This window comes from Podarcis tiliguerta, assembly GCF_965153285.1.
Source record: "Podarcis tiliguerta genome assembly, chromosome: 5".
NCBI classification, from domain to species: domain Eukaryota; kingdom Metazoa; phylum Chordata; class Lepidosauria; order Squamata; family Lacertidae; genus Podarcis; species Podarcis tiliguerta.
The window spans coordinates 62,098,667-62,119,474 of NC_139538.1; the positions used below are offsets into that span (position 1 = coordinate 62,098,667).

General features: G+C 39.7%; 1 protein-coding gene across 7 annotated transcripts in view; it reads left to right on the plus strand.

Moving 5' to 3' along the window:
• The window catches only part of PLCE1 (phospholipase C epsilon 1), a 127,673-nt gene that overhangs the window by 37,963 nt on the left and 68,902 nt on the right, over positions 1-20,808 (plus strand). For 5 of the 7 annotated variants that reach the window (XM_083443655.1, XM_083443654.1, XM_083443651.1 and 2 more), the window contains exon 3: positions 19,323-19,605. In XM_083443655.1, the coding sequence (XP_083299781.1) occupies positions 19,323-19,605 (283 nt within the window). Of the gene's footprint in view, positions 1-6,968; positions 7,282-19,322; positions 19,606-20,808 lie in introns of those variants that run through there. The other 2 variants (XM_083443658.1, XM_083443656.1) reach the window with 2 other exon arrangements.

Below are 20,808 nucleotides of genomic sequence, written 5' to 3' on the forward strand. Positions count from 1 at the left end.
AGGATCTCAGTGATCAAGCTGGGATATATGGGCTTAGTTTGCAGAGAAGATACATAGCACAAACCAAGGACAGCCTTACGCTGGGAATTCACTTTTACCAATGAATTGCACCTGTAACAGCCTGCTACATATCCTGCAGAGTTCAAGATTAACCCTTTGGTTGCCACATTAAATAAAGGATGGAACTGGAGTGCATGTAGGGGATGGGAGAAGGTAGGAACCTAAAGCACTGGGGTTGAGGGCCACATTCTCTGGTGGGCAGTCTTCAGGGGGGCTGCATGGACTGGGCTAGAGGAGCAAGTGGGTCGCAATATAGATATGGTTCAGTAGGCTATATTCCAATTAAGTCAAAGGTTGCTATACCCACCCATATCTCTCCATCTTAAATCCCAAAAATTAGGCATTATTACACCACAGTGTCATATACAGCAGGGCAAACGTCCTCAAGGAGGACATGGGGCTGAAGATCAGAGTCATTGAATTTTGTTCATTCTGTCCAGCATACCTCACCACAAACAACACCATATCACAAATTGTGTATGAATATGCCATTGGGAGAAACACAACCCTGGATCCCCCTTGGACACACAGAAATAGGTCCACAGCTCTTTGGATTCTGGCTCCTGTATTTAATTAGGATGATAGGCAGGTTCATTGAAAGAATAGCATGTTCAGAGCCGTATCTTTAGGGACTAGATGATATTGAGTACAAGTCACGAGGTCACTCCCACAGCAAACATCAAATTTCATAATGTCTAAATAGCCTGTTACTATCCTCCTGCCCAAGCTGCAAGTTTGCAAAGAAGAAAGGGAATGTCATTGTTTATATGCCAGGAAAGCACTTAAACTGTGTTTGAACAAACCTGATATACTTTTGGTTTCACTAGGGCTGCCAAGAACAGATTGGCTGTATTGTAAGGTGGATCATAGCATATTAAAGGAGCTTAAGAGACTAAAGCAGTCCTCGTGCTAGATGGTATCAGGGTTACTTCCACCAGGGAAAAACTGTGGTAGCATAGGCCAGTTTCCTTATTACCAGTCTTTAAAGGCTGCAGTTATGGTAGTTGGCCCATATGTGAAGCATTTAAACCATACTCTGTTAGATTTTGAAGGTAAACATTTTAAACCTTAATGCACCAACTCAGTTCACATGACAGAAATGACCTTGGAAACAGCCTTGGGCTTGCACACTGTCCTTCCTGTGTGCTCAAAGTAGTTACTTCCTAGGTTTTTTTTGGCAAACCATAGTTTGTTGTTACACCAGAACCAGAAACTATTGTTTGTGTCCACCTTGTTAAGCTTGTTTGTGCACCAGCATTAAATCCTGGCCATTGTCACTGACAGTTGGGTCTCCTTCTGCCTTTAATGCAGAGATGGGGAACTCCCCCCCCCCCTTTCTGGGCAACATTCCAGAGCTCACAAGCCAGAGGCAAAGTAACCAAAGTGGCAAATATAAATTTTACCTTTGTGCAAGTTGTCTTCTTTCAGCATACACTCACACACCCGTCTTTATCCTTCAGCTAGCCTGATAAAAACACTCAAGCATAGTATGTATGCTGGTCTGATTAAGGTTGTGGTTGAGGTTTGTGTGTGGCTTGGGAGAGGCCTTAGAGTCAGATAGAGAGGCCTGGAGGGCTGACATTTCCCAGACTTGCTCTAGTGCTTATGTGAGCTGAAGAATTATGGATAGGGACTGGAAATCTAGTAAAGCAAAGAAAATTAAACTTCTTAAACTTCCAGTTCCTTTACTTTTAGATGTGGCAGTATGCAAGTGAACCAGAAAGCAGATAGGTGGGGTGAGAATTTGGTCTGTGCCAGACTGACAAGAAGTCTTTATTGGACTATGCAGAATTCTTGGTGTCACCTGATTGCCTCAAATCTATAACTGTTGCACAGAATGAAGCAAGCTAGCAGTTCCACTCTCTGGAAAGCATGGGTGTAGCCAGGATTTGTTTTAAGGCGGGCAGGCATTGTATTGGGGGGGGGGCAGAACCGAGTTATTTGTGATGCAGTTGGTCAGTTAAATATTTTTATTCATTTACTTTATTGGGGGGGGGGCAGCTTCTCCCCCCCCCCCCCGCTACACCCATGCTGGAAAGCTACCAGCAGTAGCAGAAGAGTATGGCGCATCACCACCTCTCACCTGACAGTCCTTCAGTCAGGCACATCACTGCTGCTTACTGGGGAGCAGAGGGGAAACAGTGGTGTAGCGTGGGGGGTGCAGGGGGGCCGGCCTCACCGGGCGCAACATCTGGGGGTTAGTGTTAGGGGGCGCAAATCCACGGGTTAGGGGGTGCAAATCCACAGGTAGGGGGCGCAAATTACTTGCCTTGCCCCGGGTGCTGGCAACCCACGCTTCACCACTGAGGGGAAAGGTGGTAGCAAGCTCAGCATGGTACAAATGCACTGGCAGAGCCAATCCAGCACTGTGCCAACATCAACACTGATTCATGCCACAGAAACAAAGGTTAATTGGGTACCACCATTGGGAGTCCTAAAATGAGACCTCTTGTGCCTTACATCTCCAGAATGCTTATTTATTTAGCAAGATTTATACACTGCTTAATCAAAATAATGAGAATCTATGAGCTGCTTACAAAACTGAGGCAAAAAAAGAGCCTTTCCAAGACCGTCATTGTTTTTCAGCCTGAGTCATTCTTCTGACTGCTCATAAAATGAACTCTTTTTATTCATCTGCCAAGGCCGAAATAACCTACATCCAGAAGGAAGTGTCCAGCTGGTTAGATGGAAAATATAAGTGGTGTAGTAAAACTTTTAAGTTAGGAATGCCAGCGAAAATCTTCATACCCTTACTTCAACTTTTTTTTCACCATGTCCTTATCTCAGAATACTATGTATTCATGAATTCCTTGAATATTTTAGGATTAAAATGGTTTTTGGAAAGTGGCAGGGAGTTGCAATAACAAAAATATTGCTTCCATCCTTTCTTATAATTAGTGTCTTTGGTGCTGGAGATGGGAATGGAGTAAAACCTCTTAGTTGCTGGAATTATGGTTCAAGAGTTCCCCACTTCATTTTCTTAATGTAACTCCCTGTCAGTGGTATTTGCCTTAACCCCCCACTCACCCCAAACAAGCAAACAACTCTGCCCAGTTGCCTTTTAAAGTATTAATGTAACAAGCTGAAGGCTTTTCAGGACCACAGGAATAGGGCAAGAATCCTGAGAGATACTTTCCTTGCTTCCCCGCCCCTTCATGTGAAAGCTATCAGACTTAATGGGGCCATCTAGGCCCTGCTACTAAGCCACCTGCACCCTGATTGGCTCTCCCACAGCTGCCGTAATTTTGTTGCTCTAGGGCTGGTGTGTTGCCGATCGTGTCTCCTCTGCTTCATATTGTTGCTGAGAGAAGAGAGAACATAAAAAGTGGGCAGCAAAGGGTATCCTCATGCTAGTTGCATGATGAATAATTCCTCCCTCATACTGTGGTACCTTGGTTCTCAAACAACTTGAAACCCAAACACTGCAATACCCGGAGGTAAGTTTTCTGGTCTGCGAACTTTTTTTGGAAGCTGAACATGCTCTGTTTTGAGTGTTACGCTGAGGTCTGTCTGTTTTTGCTATTTATTTTGTGTTTTTGCTTTTGTGGCTCTTTTTTCTGTGTGACTGTGTGGAACCCAGTTCAGCTACTGATTAATTGTGTGGGTGCAGTACATTGTTTATTGCTTTCATTTATGGATCCATGGTCTCGTTAGATAGTAAAATTCATGTTAAATTGCTGTTTTAGGAGTTGTTTTTAAAAAGTCTGGAACAGATTGATCCATTTTGCATTACAGTACTTTCTATGGGAAAGTGCGCCTTGGTTTTGGAATGCTTTGGTTTTGGAACAGGCTTCCGGAACTGATTAAGTTTGAGAACCAAGGTACCACTGTATATTTGGGGCATAGCGAAAATAGCTTAGTATGCATGTTAGCTATCTAAAACCATATTTGCTTGCCCCTGGAAAACTTCACACCAAACCTTGTTCAGCTTGCAGCACAGGGCAGGTGCTATAGACAGTATACATAAGTCAATAGAAATCACTAGCACATTTCCCCACTAACATAGGCTATCAACATTAGTGGCTTAAAACACAGTGCTGCATTTCTTGTATTTGCATGCTTCTGTGCACACCAGAGAAGAAAACAGGATGTCTTCACCTGTGTAGTTTCCCTGTGCCTGTAGCCTCTCCAACTCGTAATAATGAAGCTGTCTGCGCATGTGCCACAGCTGCCTCAAGTGTGCACACCTCAGATAACTGCAAAATGTGGTGGCTTGTTTTTCAAACCAGGTGGAAGTTCTTTTGAGGGAAAATGCATCTATCGGCAGTATTTCTGATAGTAGTTAATGCCATGTGCTTCAAACACCAGGGTTGGGGAGTGCATTGGAGCCAGAGTAAATGGTAATGTGTACACAGCCATAGATTATTCCTCCCCTTGACACCAAAAAAGACTTCTCTAGGTTTGGATACAATACCACTGCAAATTTGCCTGGACGTCATTCCCATCTTTTCATCGGGCACATGGTTGCATACAAGCAGTCTGGGAAGTACTAATGGTCAAAAAGTGACTAATACCATGAAATTCTCTTCTCAGTTTCTTGTTAGTTTGTACAGAGCCTTAAAACCTGGAGTACCATGTCCAGTTCTGGGCACCACATACTGACAAGCTGGAATATGTGTAGAAGAGGGCAACCAAGATGATAAAAAGGTATTGAAACCAAGCCTCATGAGGAACAGCTGAGGGAACTGAGCATGCTTAGCTTCGTAAAGAAATGACTGAGGGGAGGTATGATAGCCGTCTCTAAATATCTCAAGGGCCGTCACATGAAGGTTGGAGGAAGCTTGTTTTCTCCGGCTCTAGAGGCTAGGACTGGAACCAATGGCTTCAAGTTACAAGAAAAGGAGATTCCAACTAGACATCAAGAAGAATTTTCTGACAGTAAGAGCTGTTTCAGAGTGAAACAGACTCTCACGAGAGGTGGTGGACTCGCCTTCCTTGGAGGTTTTAAAGCAGAGGTTGTCTGTCATGTATGATCTAGTTGAGATTCTTGCATTGCAAGAAGTTACTTAGACTAGATGACTCTTGGAATCCCTTCCAACTCTACAATTCTATGATAATGGATTGTTCTTATGGACAGTTCTAATTTTACTAACACATAATAGGTTTTGAAGTGCTTATTATATCCCACCTTTTAAAAAAAATGAAAGAAGATATTTGTAAAATCTTGGGGCTACCAGTCATGTACTCAGATCCACACTCACTTAGCTTCAACAGTGCTTCAGTATAATTCCTCAAAGTTTTTGTTTTAAAGAAACCTTAGTCTCAACTAGAAGGTATGCCTTTGTATGTTGCGCCTCCTGACACTGTATCCCTTCAAGTGCAGATTTATTTATTTATGTAGCAAAATTTATATACTGTTTGATTGTAGGAAAACCTCTAAGTGGTTTACAAAAGATATCCTGTATCTTTACAGACTAGCCATTTAAGAAGTGTTTGATTGCATGTTCCCAAATTTTTTATCCTTTATTTATTGCAGCTAATGGAGCACTGCAGACCACATTTTTTCCTTTGGCTGCAGTCCTTTGCACATTTCCCTGAGATTTAGACCCATTAAGCTCAATGGACTTACTTCTGAGTAAACATGTATAGGGTTGCTGTATTAACTCTAAGCTTACATATGATGAATAGGGTCATTGCTAAGTAATTAAAAGACTGGGAGCATACTACCATGTCACAAATTTATATAAGATTTGCCTCTACTAATGTATACGTATAGATGCTTCTGGCAAATTAAGGTGGCGGCTGGGTGGGATCTCAATAGCATGGTGCTTTGCAGTGCTCCCAGCTGCCCTAGAATAAACAAAGGTTTATTTAACTTTTAAAAGGGGAGAAGGGGGCAGGAGGCCCAGGACCCACCACAAAAGAGCCAGAGCTTAGTCGTCATCGTCCCCTGGTCTACCCCCATCCTCACCCCCAAACAATGCCTGACATTTATTGGATACCATTCAAAAGGCTTATCTGTGCTGCTTTTCTCTGTAACTCTACTTGGTTTCTTTTGTTACAAGCAGCAGTTATTACTCATGCATATCAGTCTCTCTCTTAGTCATTCCACTGTAACTGCAAGGTCAGTTTTAATGAAGTAGCTTCATATTGCTAAATATTTTGGAACAGGGCTGCAGCCTAGATTTCTCTCATGGGGTAAAAAAAAGTGACGTTGGTTGAAGAAGCAAAGGAAGATAACATCATAAAGGTGAACTTGTGCAATTCTTGTGTCCTCTGAATTATGGACTGGTGAGTGAGGTTGTTCGTATCTCTCTGCCTAAACAGAAACCCTGAACTTGCAGTGTTGTGTGTTAAGCAGAGTCCCACCTCCCTTTCTGACATGCCTAAATTCATGTCCATCTGGCTGTTAAACCAGAAGGTTGGTGGTTCAAGACCACCCAGGGGTGGCGGTGGGCAGGATTCTTGCATTGCAGGGGGTTAGACTAGATGACCCCCTGGGTCCCTTCCTTCTTATAATTCTATGATTCTAGGCTGTCATGGGCCTTGGAGGGTCACTGCCTATTGCCACGATTCTTCACATTGCTTGTGCTGAGGAAGTTTGTCCTCAGAAGTTGGCAGAAGTGTCACTATATTTTTAGGATTTGGGGAACTTGGGCATTGGAGATAGCCTCCGCTGTTTTGTTTTAAACCATTACTTCCCTTGAGGACACCTAAAAACATATCAGGTATAGGTCTTGTGAACAATTACTAATTAAAATAACCCAGTGAGATCAAGTATTAAGCCTCTTGAGAAGATTGTGCTTTGCAGGAATTCATGCTATACTATAATTATATCTGAACTGGCATTTTCAGTTTTATTTTAAAAAAATATTCAATTTGCAGAAATTAAAATAGCACCAGATATGCCAGGTCCAGAAATGTCTCAGCAAGTGATATGATCCAGATTTTCTTTCTCTGTGTGGCTTTTACAGGTTTGTTTGTGGGTGTGTTTTTTAAAAAATGGGACTGTTGAGAAACTAGGAACTGAAGAGGTGAAGCAGCAGCATGTGAAATTCAGCAAAAGGATTAGATTTGGCACTACACATTACTTTCTGTACAGGCTCTTAGACATAGCCTCTTGAGACGAGAGCAGACTGTCATCCTGTATAGCTGAATACAGTTGGCTTGTTTGGGCTTCTTGGTGTGTGTGTTTGCTCTTGCATTCCATATCCGATGTAGCTTTTGCTTCAAGTGGATGTGATTTGGTTCAGCAGGCTGTGGATACTTAGACTGCAGAAGGTATGGTTCATTCATTGTAACTGAAGGTTTTGTTTCATAGTACAAATTACATAACTGCCTTTAAACAGCAGAAGAGTATGTTTTTCTAAGACCTTTTGCAGTAATAAGCAGGATGCTGTTTTCATTGAAACATGCTTTGTGTTTATATCAAGATTTATTAATGTGTTCAAAAGTAATAAACGGGTCTTTCTTAAACAAGGTTCTTCCTTTCTAACTAATTGCTAAACTCTGTACACAGAAATGCTTTTATTGTTTCCTAGTTCATTGCTGGCCTTAAAGCCAGTTTGTGTTTGAGTTTATATTATCTTTATGTCGTTTATTGCCAATTTTAAATATGTTTGCTGCAAGTATCTGGTTACTGGTTCTCAATCTGGCTGTATAATCATAGTACAATTGCAGAATTAAACTTCTTGCATTAGAAACCTTTTTAATGAGGCATGGTTTTAAAATGCTAGCAATTCGAACAACCAATCTATTCATTAAAATTTAATATTAAGTAAGCTGCATGTAATAATAGACTTGTGTTTACTTGGAGGATGAAATGGATTTCTGCTGTGAGTCTAACATGATAGCTGAAAATCTGTGTATGATTTTGAGGTTTCATACTGCAGTTGTATTGAAACATTGTTACAGAATCAGATTTAGATTACTTCTGAAAGATTTTGTTCATGTTTGCCTCATCAAAAAAATTGTGTATTCCATATAAAATGTCTAGGTAATTTCTGTTATATATATGAAAGAAATCCTAATAAAGTTATTTGCTTACTTTATGTTGCATACTGTTGTAGTTAAAATAGCTCAGTTTGATTTTTTTTAATGGTTATGTCAGTGTACTTTACTGGAACTTACAATATGTACTGTATTTTAGGAATTTAAGCAATCAAGACTACATGACTAACATAGTAACTTACCCATTCTGATAAATTGAACTGTTTACTATCTTAAACATTATGGCAGTTCTGAAAAATTACAGTAACTGTGACAAGTTGTCCTATTCTAAGTAGCGAAAGCAAAGTTCTTACACTGTGACTCAAACTTGAATGACAGCTTTACTGAATCTGCTCACTTCAGAATTGTTAGAAAACTAAGCCTCAATGCATTAATGACTTAATTGGAGGGTTTGATAATATACTCTCTCTCTATCCCTGTTGTCTACCATACAAGCATGAAGGCAAGTGTATCCCTAAAGCAGCATTTTGCTATATTTCTACATTTATTTTTATCACTTTATACAATTAAAAAAATTTATTTTTACTATTACATTGCAAAGGATTGCCAGAGTCTGTAACTTAACATATATTGTTGAAGATATACATGGAAGAGACTATTTATGTTGCTATAGTTTCACAGACTGATATTTATGATATGAATTAAGGATGGGTAAGCTTATTGAAAAATATCACCCTAAACTGGTAGTAAATATACTGGTAGTAATATAATATTTCTGTACTTTTTCATCGGTGACTATTTTATGTTGTCTCGAAAAGAGGCGGGGGTGGGAATCTTAAAGATGGTGATACAGAGCTAATACATAGTATGGGAGTTTCTAAACATCTGCCTTTATTGTGTGTTTTTGTGTTCTGTAAACTATTTGGCTGTTACAGCACTAGACTGAATGAGACCCATTCTTCACACAGAGGCTTGAGGGCCCCTGACTGGTGGGATCCTGTCAGTTTTCCTCACTCCCCAGTACTTGAGACTGTATGAATCTTTATATGTTAAGAAGGAGGATCAGAGATGAACTGTACTGTTTTAGTATCGGGCATAAGCTGTTGCTCTAGTAAGAGAAGAAAAGGCAGAGACACAGGATTAATGTCAGCACCCAGCACTAATACTGAATTTCTCCTCCTTCTCTGTAAATGTTGATTTCATACACTCACCATAACAGTCCTCTTCAGCTATCAAATCTGATATATTGTTGATTAATATGTACAGCTTCAAGTGATTGATTGATTGATTGATTGATTGACTGATTGATTAAATACTCTTTCATGCAAACACATCTGCACATGGAGAACTAGCATGTCAGGAGAAAAGCTTCTCTCTGACATGCTCGTTTTCTGTATGCAATTGTCTCTTTGTAAAAGATCCAGTCATGTGAGCTCCCAGTGTGAAATTGTACAGCTGAGACGCAGATTTACCACCTCCGTACAAATAACAAAACATGCTTGAAATGCTTAGTTTTCTTTTGTGCTTTTGTCCATTTGAAATGAGGAAAGTAAAAAAAAAAAAATTGCCTCTTATTGGAAGTCCAAGCTTAGCAAATATTGGTGATCTGTCGGCTTAAACACTGGGAGTTGTCTCTCTGGGGACTATAGGAGGTGGTGTCCCTGTGGTGTCCTATGTGATGGGAAATAGTAAGAAGTGCCAACATTAGGGGAACAGTTAAAGAACTCAGCAGCAATTTGGGGTTTATTTTGTGGTTCATTGTGCTCCTCAGGCTCCAGCACTCAGAAAAACAATTTGCCTTGACTACTTGGGTTGCGCAGATAATATTTGGCAGCACTATATAAATATTTGGCAGTAATATATAAAGCAGGGTGCCAAACTCAAATGTGCTGGAGGACTGAATTGTGTGCCTAGTGGAGGCAGGCACAAGGGGCAACACCCAGAATCTCTAACTGAATCACCAGTTTTGATTCCCTACATCATTCGAATTCAGTTTGCAACCTGTCTGCATCTTGCTTGCCAACATTCTTTTAGCATGCGGGTGGGGGGACACTGGTGGCCCCTTCCAGAGGTTGCTGGACTATGATTCCCACCATCCTTGACTGTTAGCCATGCTGGCTGGGGCCAGATGTATGTTCAACAACATACGGAGTGCTACTGGATTCCTGTCACTGTTTTAGCAGCAGCGCTATCCCACTTTCCTGCTCCCTCCTTCTGCCCACCATCTAAGACATTCTTTGCCTTGTCCTTAAAAATCTACTCACATGTTAAAGCAGAGGTCACTAACATGGTTATCAGCCACAGCTCTCATCAGCCCCAGCCAGTATGGCCTGTGATCGGGATGGATGGGCCTTGTAGTCCACAACAAGCAGAAGACACCACCTTAGCTAACATGGCAATAAAGCAACTGGCATTTCCCATCCTGCTAATTTAAATAGAAGAAGCTGATGCTAAGGCATTCAGTTGCCATCCTTGATAGATCATCTCCTTTTCCCTACTAAATATGTTGGCTTTATAGTCCTGCAAATGTTTTAGGGACAATTTATGGGGGTGTAGTGGTAGATTGCGGTGAGCTGTAGTTGTGGGTCTGTGCAAGCCACCAGACTTCATTTGCTCATTCAGATGTATAATATAAGGCAGTCAACCAGTTTTTATCACGCAATTAATTCTAAAGAAAGCTTAAACCCTTCTCTTGTATCTCATGGCAGTTCAACTCAATCACTTCATATTTTTGAGGAGTTATCATAGTAGTGACATTTACCACTGACCATAACATTACAAATTAAAGGAGCACAACTGCCCATCAATTTTTGCAAGCAAGTTGTAATATACAAAGAATTTCAGTTGAAACTAACACATATATAACAAAATAAATCTAATGGATGCCTGAACTGCAATTCCTGTCTCTGTGTTAGCCTCCAGAGGATAAGAGAAGTTAATATAAAGTATTTTTGTTTTTCTGGTCCTAAGCCAAATGTTTTCAATTCAGATGTCTCATATGACATTGAACTCCAGCAGGAAAAGACAGAAAAGCTTTATCCTAGACCTTTAATATATTACTGGCTTAAGTAGACTTTTACACAGTGACCATGTTCTCACATCATCCTAAACTATGGTTTGGTGCTACATGGATGAGCTGAACAAGCCAGGAGCAGGACTTTGACTGAGTTTTGTTTGGCTTTTAAAGAAACCTTGTTTTCCATCAATAGATTTCATAACAAGCCAATTTAAAATGGTGGGTTATGCACCTGGCTACTTAAACCAATATCCCTGGTTCAGCGGGACTCTTTAAAAAGTGAAACTAAAATCTCCCAGTTGCACTGGAAGAGGAGTGGGGAATGTGTGAACCCAATACTTTGCTCGGGCTAATCCAGACGTGCCCATGTAGTACTGAACTATAGTTTACTGTTACTTGTGAAAATGATCTTCCTTTACTGACTCTTACTTGGCCTGGTTTGAGTTATAGATTTATCCACTAGATGGGCAAGATTAGTTGGCTTCTTCTTCCCATTCTTCCTCTCCCCCATGCAAAATAAATTCAATCAGGGCTGATTAAACTTCACATTTTAAGGCTGCAATCTTAGATCTACTTACTGGGAGTAAGTACCATTGAGCTCAATGGAATTTCCTCCTGAGTAGATGTAAATAGGATTGTGCCCATATGTAGCTTTCCTATCTAGTACTTTAAAGGTACATGCAACTGTTTCACAAATCCTTTTTACCACCTCCCAGTGTTGTAAAACTAAAAGATTATGGAAGCTATCTAGCATATAAGGAAAACATACTGCAATATATATTTGTGCTAGAATTCTTTTCACAGCTCTCGGGGTAAGACAATGACTTCTTTTTTCCAGTCATATTTGTACATTTTCAAAGTCTGCATGTGAGCCATAGAACACTTTGAGGAGAAAGGACAGCTTTGCTTGGATTTACTGCTCATTGGACAAAAAGTATGTCTTGAAGTTCTGACACACTTCATAGGCAGAGAATATTCTTGTTTGTGTGAGAAGAGAGTTTCCAGAACATACCTGTGTGTCATTCAGAAACAAGACTTGCTGTTTTAAAGTGTTATGAAGAATACAGGATTTTCCCAGGACAATGGATTTTATTATCTCACGTTTTTGCTTATTACACATGTAGAAACTCAACTTCTGCTCCATAAAGATTATTCCAAAATCCATTTTTGGGCAATAGTGTGCATGCTTTTGGGTTCTGCAGAACTCTTTGTCAGGCTAGATGGTAAGCGAAGGTTGGGGAGGGGGAAATTGCCTGTGAGACTACCTCTGATCACACACAGTCTCAAGATGTAAAGTGAGGTGATGTAGCAGGCATTTAAATAGGCTGTGTTAAGTGCTATGTAGGTTTTGGGTTCCATCAAACTGGCTGCTGGGAAGAAGGAACATGACATGATTCTCTGAGAACAAAAGAAAACAGTTGTTATTCAGTCTGTCTCTGTCTTCAGGTGAAACATACAGGTTCCTTCATAGGAGGAAAACAGTAATAAAAAGAAACCAGGCAGGTTTCATATTATTGCTTTATATTATATTAATTATATTATATTATATTATATTATATTATATTATATTATATTATATTATATTATATATTATATTATGGCTCCTATCTGTGTATTGGCACAGTATGAGAAAAAATCTGCTTTCCATTGCAGTGTTTATGCTGATAGTTTTTAAGGTATTATAATGCCAAACTACTTTTGACAACTCAGGAAGAGTTTTAATCTTTACACCTGAAAAACTGTTTCAGTACAGTAATTAAATTTTCAGGACCATTCTGTTTCCAACTACCATAGTTCAGTCAGAACACTGAAACCTCCATTGTATAATTGTTACATAAAGGTTTTGTTCTGAGTTGTGTGTGTGTGTGTGAGAGAGAGAGAGAGAGAGATTAGCAACACCTTCCTGAGTTATGGCCTGTTTATATAGAGTTACAGGCCAGCTATATCTCCAGTCTTGTTCTTCCAAAAGTTATTTATGATTGTTTACCTTTTACAACTGAGATAGTTTACAGATCCAAGAATGGCTTGTCCATCGTCTTGAGTGTGTCATCTTTGAAACCTATCACTGCAGAACATTTGACAGTAAATAATTGTATGGATAAAAATTTGTTTCAAACCGCCCCAATTTCTGAACTGTGTGAGGTTCCAGGGGTTCCAGACGCTCATCCAGGGTCTGTGTTTTGGGAATGAGGCACAGCGGAGACTGTGGTTTCTTTATGATGTATGGTTTCTTTACACCTATATACAACCCGATCCTATGATGGAGGAGTTCATAGCATTAACATCCCAAGAGGGTCTAGTTTCTCCCATCACCGCAGCCTTAGATTCAACCAGAAATCAACCATCCAGTTTGCTGTCTTTACCAGCCGGCAACCTTTTTCCAGTCTAGGTCACATCACAACCAACTCTAAACACTAAACTCTGGCTTTGTCCTCTAAGAGCTGAAAGAGGAGCCCCATCCATTTGCTGCCTTGCACAGAACCCCTTTTCCTTAGCTTTCTTAATAGGCCAGCACATTTCCTTTGTTTTCTTAATGGCTCATCATCTCGGCGATTATCTCATCAGGAAAGTAGCCTGGCTTTTTTTTTTTAAATAGTTTTTATTGAGTTTTACAATTTTATATTCATCACAGTAACATCATCTCAAATAAAAATAAAAATACAATTCGCCAGCTCCCGCCCCCCCCCCCCCATTTCCCCTCAACTTTCTCTTCTGGTTTTTTACATATTAACTTCTCCTGCATATTTTATTATACCTTAACATTGCATTCTTTAAATTGAATATTGTTATGTTCTTATCGTTTAAACGCCATATTTGTTTTCAAATTACCTCTTATACTCTGTTATTTTCCAATTACTATCTCTATGTTTATTTTGTTAATTGTAAGTGTTTACTCAAACCCTGCTAGTGAGTCCACTTCTTTACAATGTTTCTTAGGTACAACATAAATGGTTCCCAGTCTTTTTAAAAGTCTCTATTGACCTTGTCTCTAAGTCTTTCAGTTAACTTCACCATTTCGGCATATTCCATTAGTTTTTATTGCCATTCTTCTTTAGTTGGTATCTCGTCGTCTTTCCATTTTTGGGCTACCAATATCCTAGCTGCTGTTGTAGCATACATAAAAAGTTTCCTCTCTTCATTTGGCAGATCTTGACCTGTAATGCCTAGCAAAAAGGCTTCTGGTCTTTTAGCAAAGGTTGTCTTAAACATTCATTTCATTTCATTATAAATCATTTCCCAATGATTTTTAATTATTTTACAATTCCACCACAAATGAAAAAATGTGCCTTCTTTTTCTTTACACTTCCAACACTTACTGGAGCCAGCCTGGCTTATATTCTAACACTTGCTAAATCCATAGGTTCAGTGTCTGGCACCCTGCTTAATACTCCAAACCTTAATTAAATTCTAACACTTACTGGACCCAGGAATTTAGGGGAATCTGGCACCCACAAACTTATAATAATATTTTCATTTGCAATACCTTATAAGAAAGGTTTTTTTATTTTGTTTAAAGGTGAAATAAAATTCCTTAAGAATAATGACATTCAGGTTGACTAAAATGGAGCCTAACAAACTACATGTTGCATGTGAATGCATGTAGTTAAAACCATTGTCCCTTTTTTATCCCAGGAAAACCTTTCATGGGGCCGAGCAATTTGAAGATAAGCAGCAATAGTGATAGTGGGGACTTGATGCTATTCCTTTTCCAAATCCACTTCAACCTACTTTCATCCTGCATGGGGTTCAAAACATATGTTTGGGAGAGGAAGGAATTTGAGGAAATGTCTTGAAGCAAGGAGAGAATGATTATTATTTTTTGCTGTTGTTTTGTTGGATAATCCCATTTGAAAGTGTGGTTTTTTTGTGTATGTGGTGAAGGTGGGTTTCATTTTGTTTAAACATGTCTGCATGAAATGTGCAGCTAGATCTTTGGAGAACCCTATATCCTTGTTCTATATCTTTTGCTCCCTAGCCAGATACTATATGGAAATAATTTGTATTTTTCTCTCTAATGAAATTAGCCCCCTTGCCCATCGTTTGCAATTCCTTCCAGAATTCTAGCATTGACTCTCATCTGGTGACTCTTATCTTTATTCTTGGCATTTATGTAGCACTTTAGATTCTTGGCTCATAGCTGACACTGTCAACTACTATTCTGTCCCAGTTTCTTATAGTTTTTCTTACAGTAACGGAGAGTGATGACTGAATGTGTGCTGAAGTTGGACTGGAAACATGCCAGGCAACAGTTTATTGAAAATATATATAATCTCTTCTCTGAAATTCACAGGGCTATATGGTTAAACACTGTCAAGTAAAATATACTTTTCTTTCTTTACTTACACTTGCCATTTTCTTTGGACATCAGGTTCCAGAAGAGCATGTGTTTTATTTACCTGTTTCTACATCTCTGCATATAATTGAGCGGAGTTCTTGTACACTGCAGAAAACCAGACACTATTTTGAAAACATTTGGTGAAATGTGCATTTTCTGGAGACAGTTAAGTGCTCCAATGTCTCCTTCCATCCACTAGAGATTAACATTATTATTCTTTATATCATCTTTGCAGCAAGCCACTGTCACCTCTCTCTACAAACAAAAGGTTTCTTTGTTTTAGCAGTTAAGAAAAACTTGAATGCAGCGTAAGCAACAGATATCAACTTCATTAAAAGGTTTTGGAAAGCAACTACCGCCGTTAGAAATTATTTTTGCTAGCCAAATACTTTCAGAGAAAAGAAGACTTCTTATGCAAGTAACAGAAGTGTACTAGGGATGATTGATTGAATGTAAATACAGTGGTGCCTTGGGTTAAGTACTTAATTCGTTTTGGAGGTCTGTACTTAACCTGAAACTGTTCTTAACCTAAAGCACCACTTTAGCTAATGGGGCCTCCTGCTGCTGTCACGCCACTGGAGCAAGATTTCTGTTCTTATCCTGAAGCAAAGTTCTTGACCTGAAGCACTATTTCTGGGTTAGCGGAGTCTGTAACCTGAAGCGTATGTAACCCGAGGTACCACTGTACAGCAAAAAGGATGGTGAGATGAAGACTGCTGCATAGTTAAATGCTGGGGCATTTTGCATACTTTCACCACTGTTTGCCATTGTGCAGCTTAGTTACTAATAACAGGAAAGATACCATGCCCCCATGTATTTCAGATTTTTAGAAACAAACTTGTCCATTTTAAAACAGCTGCACTGCTGCTTCTTTCTGAGCATAATCTGGAGTGCTGGTGTTTTTGTTTGTTTTTTGCTCTTAGGAACCTTGGTTCCTTTTCCTGGCACGTATTAAGATCTTTCTCTGCCTTCTATACCCCTGAAAGTGAGGTGGAATGTGACTGGATTTAGTGCTCTCTCTTTTTTGGGGGGGGGGGCAGTGGCACACCAGCTTTGAATGCCCTTCCCAGGATGGTTTTCCTGGTCCTGAATCTGTTTTCTTTTCAACCCCAGCTGAACTACACACTTTTATTTCTCTGGGTCTTTTGTTTTATTGAGGTGTGTAGTTTGGTTCTGATTTTATGTCTTCGGTTTTATCATTTAAAATGATGACTTTTATGATTTGTTCTATTTTTTAAAAAACCATATGCCACACCGAGCATTCAGATTGGTTGGCATCTGTCTGTCTTGGAAGACAATGGAGTGCACCTTTGAGGGTGAAGTCAAACTGTTGGAAGCTTACAGTGCCAGCTGTGGCTGTAGAGACCGATAAGGGAGAGACATCTTTTGTTGCAGCTGGGGCTGATGAAGGCATCCAGTCATGCTGTTGCAGATACACCGTGGCGTTTCTTCTCTCTGTGCTCCTCCCAGCAGTCATTCCTCCTCATTTGAATGGGGCTGGGACAAGAGCAAGAGCTAGATCAGAGGGGAGGAATTGAATACAGTCCATGGACTGGATTTTTACCTCTCTCCGCAGGTCATTGTGGGGGTCACTATGTTGTCATGTGACCCTGTTTTCTTTTGCCCGCATGGTTTCAAACTATAGTGGGAAAGGCTCAGCATTTTTCAGGCACCACCAACAAGAATGTCATACTTGCAAAGCCAAGACCCTTTGCAAGTGCTGCTGTGGTCATCGATGCTTGCAAAAGCATGGGTTTGGAAGCACCAACAGTCACAGCACTTTGGGCCTTGTTGCAAGTCACAGAGCTTTGCAAGAGCCACCTATCAGCTGATTGGCAGGCCCTGCAAACACTGTAGGAGCTGCATCACACCTGATGTCACAATGCTTGCAGGGATGGAGGACCAATTGCTATGGTCTGCCCTTAAAGGCTGATGAATCCAGAAGGTTCCCTGAGGTCTCTGGGGGCTTTTCCTACAGGTTTAGCTGGCCATTTTGTGGAAGCTCTAGTCACAGTCAGGGATGGGCTTAGTCTGTTGGTGCAATCCTCCTGAAACATCTTGGACTCAATTGTAAAGTCAGCTGCCTGATATTCTGGAAAGCTGATGACAACTGGGCTACAGTGCAGGGAGTGGAAAGGCAATAGGGAAAACTTGTAATGAGTGCTACCAGAGACAAATAAAAAACAATTGTAGGGATTCCGTGGTGATCATGGCAATGAAAAAGAAACTTACTTCCCTGCCAGCAGAACACTTTTGAGCAATGAAGAACTTTTTGTATAAAGGTCTAGAGATAACCAAATGTTTAGAGTCCTCAGAGGATCACTGCGACCAGTTTTCATTGCATTTTGCAGATAAATCACTCATATTGGCTCCAACTTGGATGCCACAGTTTTGGCAGAGTCAGAGATGGATGTAGCCAGGACATGGGTGTAGTTTGTGCAGACTTACAATGTGGACAAGCTGCTTGAAGCCTTCAGCTTGTTCTCTTAATTCTTTTTCTTATACCTGTATGGCTGTGCTATATTGAAAATAAGTAAGTGAAATAGAAGTGTTTAGAACTACATTTCTTAGTATTGTGATTACTTTGTATGTAGTTCTAAATTATTTAAAATGTTGGAAGCCACCATGGGAAAATGTTGTTGCTCTACAATTGACTTATGAAACAAAATTAAATAATATGAAAATACAGTGGTGTAAATTTTAGAAAGTAGATGAGTTCTGATGTGGCTTTTCAGCATTCTGTTATTAAAAGGTTTACAAATCCATGTCACTAGTTCACCCCTATATATTATCTTGCAATAATTAAGAATATGATTAATTCTTCTGGTTGACCAGAGACCTTCCTTTCTGCTCTGCAGAAAAAAAGATAATCTTTAAAGGTCAGGTTGTCTCAACCTTATGTGTCACAAATGCTGTCTTCCGGCTTACTAAATAACAGTATCTAGGGGTGACTTTGCAAATACATTCTGAATTATTTATTTTATAAAGAATGAAGGGTCTTGAGCCTCCTTGAAGACTAAAAATATATATGGTATACTGTGGGCTTTAGTGGGCCACAGCCCATTTAAACAAAATACACAAAATGCTATCCTTAGTTGGCAGATCAATTCTGTCCGTCAGACAATGGAAGGAAGCAGGACTTACAGAAATTGTTGACTTTATACATTAACAAATGCACTAATTATCAGTTCTTGAAATATACCATAAATGATATTTTATATAAACTAGTATGTTGAAATGCACAAGTTGAAGGAATAGCACTCCTCTGTTGTGAAACCCTTCTATCGGAAGCAATTTAGGATTTTAGGTTTTGTTTTTTAAGCCTAGGGTTTTTGAGACACTAGGAGGAGTTCAGGCCTCTAGATTCAACAAGAGCATGATGTGTCATTTTAGAGACTACACCCATAAAAACACCCAGTGCCATTAAGTCCCATGACAGCTAGCTGTGTTAAAAAGGACAAAACAAGTGGCCATTCATTCAAGTCCCCAGAATCCTGTCGCTAAAATCATTTACCTGGCTTGTTACTTGGTCAATGTGAAGCCCTTCCTCAGATCCCTGCGCAGGTTTCCTGTTCCCCCCTGCACTCTTCCAAACTCCTTGTCGCTACTTTCAGAAGTCTCCCCAGGTCTGTCACATCCTGTTTTTCTGTTCTTACCTCTTGTAACCTCTACTCCTCCTACTCGACTCCTCTCAGCATCTCACAGGTATGCTCAGAGAGACTACGGTACTTCCTCAAACAACTCGTATTTGTTCTCTCCTGATGTTTGTTTATGCTGGGATTTTTTCCTTCCGCCGCCTCTCCCTTTCTTCAAATCCTCCTTTAAAACCCACCATTTGCTACAGAGAGACCACTTCAGTCTATTGTTTCTGCAACACTTCTTTTCATTTACAGCCGTGATCAGATAACCTTTGATTCAAATAACTTTTTAGTGCAATACATAAGATCAGCATTTTGATAGATTATTTGTTTTTCTACCAAGTGTTAAATTAATTTCTTTCTCTCTTTTTGTGTTTCACAGATCTTCAGGTCAGTAAAAGGAACAGAAGACACTTCAGAATATTTGGGCTGCCCTTTGAGGGAACCAGTAACACCTCAACACCATGCAGATTGGTGCTGCAGAGGCAACGGCCCTTGCGTGACACCATGTTTTCAAAGAGATCCTGAATACCGTGCTACTTTACGCAGGACTTCCCTTTCCAATTTTATCACTGGAGCTCTACTAGAAGCAACCACGTCACTGGGAGCTAGAAGTGGTACTCTAAATATTTTAGGAGGATCAACTGGAAAGACCATGCTAAAAGGTAATTAAGGGAAGTTTAATCATCTTTGACAGTGTGGCAATGGGGGCTTCCTATGGCCTCAAGTTCTTCTCCACATTGGAGATGATAAACTTATTGGACTGATTGTATGCTATCCCCAAGTTCTAAGAATTCAAAACAACACTGTATATATTTAAATAATTCCATGTGTGTTAAATCAGTGGGTCAGATCCAGACTTAGTCATGCTTAGAGTAATCCCATTGATTTCAATAAGCCTACTCTTAAGCAGTAGATCCAAAGTTTTTATTTCGCTTACATGGGAGCCAAAGGCTTTCACATTCCAGAATTAAGATTGTATAATTCTCTGCTTACAAAGATTCTACTGGTTGTTTTTTTTTTTGTAGTTTTATTTTATTTTAATTGGACACTTGAAGTGGGGTTTTTTTTGGGGGGGGGGACAAGAAATGCTCAGAACACTAGCATAAGCATTGCATGCAAAGGCTGAGTTGACATATTCAGATAATGTCCATCGATTACAGTTCAGCAGGCAGCTTGATTTTGGTTTTTTGCTTTTATGCTCTCCAGTCAGTTCCTTAACGACCCCAAATGTATTGCACATGCATTAAAGCTAAAAGTCCATGGGTGAACTATCCTGGTTTCTATATAGGGCAAGTCATGCCATTGCATTGTTGAGTAGGTTAGAAGTGTGTAGGTGTACATCTAGAATTTCTTGCTTTTAAAGGATTGTAAAACACTTTAGATTATAATGTCAACACACCACTATATAAAGATACTGTGTTTCAAATATGCTTACATTAGGTGAAGTAGTGGGGTTAGAGAAGGCCTTAATGAGTTTGGAGTTAAAGAACAGAGCAGGTCATAACTGTTTTGGATACACTCAAAATATATTTCTGTCTCTGTATCAAATAGCCAAGATTGTTTATGTTCCTGAATGTTAACGGGTCTTTTGTCAAAAGATTTATAAAAACAGGGATCAAATAAATACATTTTCCATTTTTAGTGCATAGATTGTTAACAGGAAGCTGTGATGGATAAATATTGTTATATTTAAGTACCTCTGTTGTAGATGGCTGAATGCATTGATGTGCAAAATGACCTAGATATACTTTGCTCTTCACTCTTTGTTTTGGGGAAGAATATGTAGCTTACTAAGGCTTGAACTACATATTACATGGCTAAGCTATGTTTCCATACCTTGACTGCAACTTTTGCACTGCAAAGGA